The sequence below is a fragment of the Phalangium opilio genome, unplaced genomic scaffold (assembly GCF_054372755.1).
Source record: "Phalangium opilio isolate 3A_F unplaced genomic scaffold, DU_Popi_V2 ptg000209l_1, whole genome shotgun sequence".
In the NCBI taxonomy this organism is placed as follows: Eukaryota; Metazoa; Arthropoda; class Arachnida; order Opiliones; family Phalangiidae; genus Phalangium; species Phalangium opilio.
This window is the reverse complement of record NW_028324217.1, coordinates 2507001-2511465: the sequence shown is the minus strand read 5'-3', so window position 1 is coordinate 2511465 and position 4465 is coordinate 2507001. Positions and strand designations below refer to the sequence as shown.

Here is a 4465-nt window from a genome sequence, read left to right as displayed (position 1 = left end):
CAGTTGGCAATTTTCTAGTATACGTTGTCCGTCGGTACCGAAGCAGTCTAGTGAAATTATGCCCGATTGGAGCTTGAAACCTGCACGATCTCTGTACGATATTAAGTGGACTTTCGTCGTGTTTAAAGAGCAATTACGGCCGGCGACGTAATCTTGCGTCGCCTTCAGTATTTTCCCACCGACACCTTGGCCTCTGTAGGCTTCTCGCACAGCGTAAAGTCCGAAAAAGGACAAATCTTCTTTGAAAAAAATGGCCGAACCCATACCCAAAATATATCCTGTACGATAATTGATTTGATTAACTTTTCACGGTTTTTCTACCGTTATGTCCTACTGTACCGAATCCCATTGGAAAGAATCTAACCCAACCCAACCTAACCTAACCTTATCCAACCCTAACCTGAATTGCCTTCCGTCCCATTGCATCGAATATAGCCAAAATATGCGGATTTTCCACCATCGTTCCCATTCGGCATAATCCCATTGGACAGAATATCACTGAACCGAATCCCAATAGAAAGAATCTAACCCAACCCAACATAACCTAACCCCACTTCAACCCCAACCCTAACCTGAATTGGCTTCCGTTCCATTGCATCGAATATAGCCAAAATATACGGCTTTTCCCACCATCGTTCCCATTCGGCATAATCCCATTGGACAGAATCTCACTGAAGTGAATCCCATATAAATAAAACTATTTCCAGCGAGAAACCTGAAATTTTCGGTCGAATGGGATTTCGGTTCAACGGAACGATAGCCCAACAATTGTCTCAACTCCAAAGCAACTTCACGACTTCCTTGTGCCATTGTGACGTAGTTGAGTTTACAGCTCTTACCTTCTTTAGTTGAGGCCACAAACATACCACGTGGATCCACATTAAACCACGTTCTTAAATCGTTTGGAATTGACATGCCAGTCTCGTGGTAAATTTGTAACACTTGATCAAAATCTTGAATAGTCATTTGACGTACAACGTACTCGGGAATTTCCGCCATGTTCTATCCTCTCTAATATCAACCCTTTTTAATATGGGACTGAGCTTTGTCGTTTGGTTTTTGTTAGTGAGTGACACTAACAATGCAACTACGTGAAAAATTATATCTACACACAACTACACGCTACTTTACACTTTCGACGAGACGTTTGTACACGTAAAGCATGGTTTTAACTTGACCGAAAAAAAAACTGCTTTGCAGCTGGACGTCAAACGTCAGATTTGTTTTTAAGTTGTCACCCAGCGTTATACCGTTTTCACTTAGCGTAGTTCATACAAATAATGGAACCAAGGCTTAACAGGTAACCTGGGCACGATTGTTTTCTTTCTCTTCAGTGGCGACGCCAGGATACTCTTCGGTGTAGGCTAAATGTACTAATAATGATGACGAAATTCTTCTGACCTGCCCCGAGATCATGCTTGGTCACATTATATCAGACCCCTTCCTCTAAAATCTATGACACATTTTTAACCCCACCCCCATAAGTTTGATAAGCGGGAGAGCAAATTAACAAAAAGGGGAGTGTGAGTCTGGGAAGAATCACGTAACTAAAGAATATTAAGAGGATACAGAGTGTCACACTTCTTCAATTATCCCCTTCTGGCACAAATTAGCAACTTTAATCCTTTTTATTGACTTTAATAGTTACAAAAATCCAAACTGTATTGCGAATATACATAAGCCTCATCTGGAATGGTTTCAATTTTCTTAGTAAACAAACGTTCGTAAACCCCATCCACTTTTAAACCCAACTTCTCAATAATGGTCACCGAACCAGGGTTGTTTTTCAAGCCCATGATTGCCAATCCATTGTTGCGAACGGCTTCGTAATTTGTAGCTAACTCTCGGGTTAGGTTCTCTGCCGTTGCTTGGTCATCGGCGTACAATGGTCCCAATATGGCTATACCACCGTAGTCTTTCCTGATCATACCGTAACCTTTGACCTTTCCTTTATAATCCAAGGCTGATAATGCGAAACAGTTGGGTTCCTGAAGGGTTAAAGTGACTAGCAACTCTCTGTTGTATCCGTGAACCAGGGCGTCATATTGGATAACTAATTTTGCGTCAACGGGGACAATCTTAACTTGGTCGTTCTTGAGGAGTTTCTGTTGGCAATTTTTGAGTATAGATTTGCCGTCGGTACCAATGCATTCTAGTGAAGTTATACCGGATTTTATTTTGAAACCTGCACGATCTCCGTACATTTGCAAATGCGTTTCTGCCGCGTTTAAACCGCAATTGCGCCCGTCCATATGACGCAAAGATGCTTTTATTAGCTGACCACCAATGCCTGTACCTTGACATTCTTTACGTACTGCAAATTGTCCGGCAAATAAAAAGTCTTCTTTATGCAAAATGCTTAAAGCTGAACCCAAAATACGACCTAAGAATATTAAATTGATTATACTGTAGATACAGCCAGAAGTATATAATACTTCTCTTGAGGAGAGAAGTGTACCACTACCACAAAACGGGGTGAGTAATTGTAACATGATTCTTCCCAACCAACATCAGAATTAACATTTATTATAGCAAGGCTACTAAACCAAATCACATTATTTTACACACACATTATTTTAATTCATACCTTGTGGTGTTGAGGCCACCATGGCACCCTCCGGATCTATTTTCATAGCTGTAGCTAGGCTACCGACTGGACACGTCAGCCCGCTTTCTTTAGCAATATCCAGTACTTGATCCACGTCTATTATTGTCATGTTACGTACCACATAGTTGAACGCCTTCTTAGATACCCTCCACATTCTGTGTATGTTGTCTTAAATGGATAGTTCCTGGGGTTAACGCCGAACATTGATAGGAAAGTATGTGGACAACAGAGAAGTTAATTAGATAGGGCTTCAACGTTGTACCAGATGTCTGTTTTGTTAATTGAAGCCATATCCTAATTTTCACGTCTTTGTTGTAAACATACTGTCCTATCAATGGTCCCAACGTCTTAAGAAAGGTCACAGCTAGGTCAACACACAAACCAGACACTATTTGAAAAGGGTGTCTTATAGCGTCTGTTTTAACGAAATTTTTAACTAATATTTTCCTATGTTTTCAAAATCCTGCAAAATTTTCAATGTCTCTCTGTAGTCTGGCAGCTAGTACACGCAAAGTGACTGTTAACGTTTTTCACATAAGGTATATTTAAGTTTTGCATGTAGAGGTTAGGCAATTTATTTATTCTGTTCTGGGTTAATGGTAAACACGTGAAAAAGTAGTTCATATACCACGTGTTCAGTTGTTTTTAATTCAAACACTCGTTTTTCTAGAGTAAATCCAATTATTTGTTTTTTATCGATTCTTCTACTAATTATAAGTGCATAAGATATGTTCCTTCCATAAGTTTGTCAATGGTTAGAAACTGGAGCTTGTAATTTTGAAGTGATTGAAGTAGGTAGGTCATAGATTCAGGGTAAAGCGACATACGCCTGATTTTGGTGTTGTCTAAAGCTTAGAACAGACTAAATAGGAAGCAGCTTGCGTCGTGATGCGCGTGCTCGAGTGGGCTATGGATATAGTGAATGCCACGACAATTTTGTTAACAAGAATACAGCCTGAATTATCTGTTGAATCTCAAACATAAGCACTAGAGTCTATTATATTTGTCTTTGCTATTACTCACTTTAATTTCGAATTTTCAAATTTTTAGGCGATTATGACCTTTAGGGTTCAATTGACTTAATTATTACAAATTTAATAATATCAATTAAAATTAATTCGATATAATTGCTTGTTGGTTATTACGTAAGCTTCCTTTATTAACTATATATATTTTTTTGTTCATAATTTTCTACACGATGTTTAATAACATCTCCCGAGTGTCGTCAGACTGTCTCCAATTAAAAAAAAAAATTGTCGCATCAATTATAGAGGTCTTAATTAGAGCTCTTAATTTATTAAAACTTGCTGTTAAAGTTTGTCAAGTGACATTCCTTCGTTGCTTTCAATTTCTATATTCAAGGAAAGAGTGTCCTGTCATTGTTGACACTAAACATTAAAGGTTAAAGTTCAGGTAACATAACTGGTTATACCTTAATTAAAAGAACGGCTGCTTTTTCTAAATACAAAAGGAATTAAATATTAAAAGACAGTTCTTTTAATTAAGGTATAATCAAGAGGTGATATCTAGTTTACTAGGGAGAAGGTATAAATTCGCCTCCACATTTATAATCTAGCTCTTTATCTCCAGTCCAAACCAATGAGATAGAATATATATATAAACCTAGAGTCACAACGTGGGATCTCGAGATCGACGATTCGCGATACACTTTTTGTCGAGCATGAATCTTTATCAAATACGGGTGGCGCCACTTGAAGAACTTTTTTATTACCGTCTGCTGTCAAAATAGTTTTTTAAACGTGTTAAATAAAATAAGCGAGTTAAATAATAAAAACTCTAGTCCTTTTTAATCTAATAAATAGATGAAATAAAAATCATAACGATGTTTCTGATTGA

The 4465-nt window shown here is 38.0% G+C and overlaps 1 protein-coding gene across 1 annotated transcript; it reads right to left on the bottom strand.

Moving 5' to 3' along the window:
- Positions 1-1293: 1293 nt before the first annotated feature.
- Positions 1294-2762, bottom strand: LOC149618340 (uncharacterized). Its single transcript, XM_089853997.1, has 4 exons — positions 2588-2762; positions 2534-2540; positions 1677-2460; positions 1294-1401 (listed from the first exon to the last, which is right to left on the bottom strand). The coding sequence occupies exons 1-4, from the start codon at positions 2760-2762 to the stop codon at positions 1294-1296; spliced, it is 1074 nt and encodes a 357-aa protein (XP_089710123.1).
- Positions 2763-4465: the final 1703 nt, after the last annotated feature.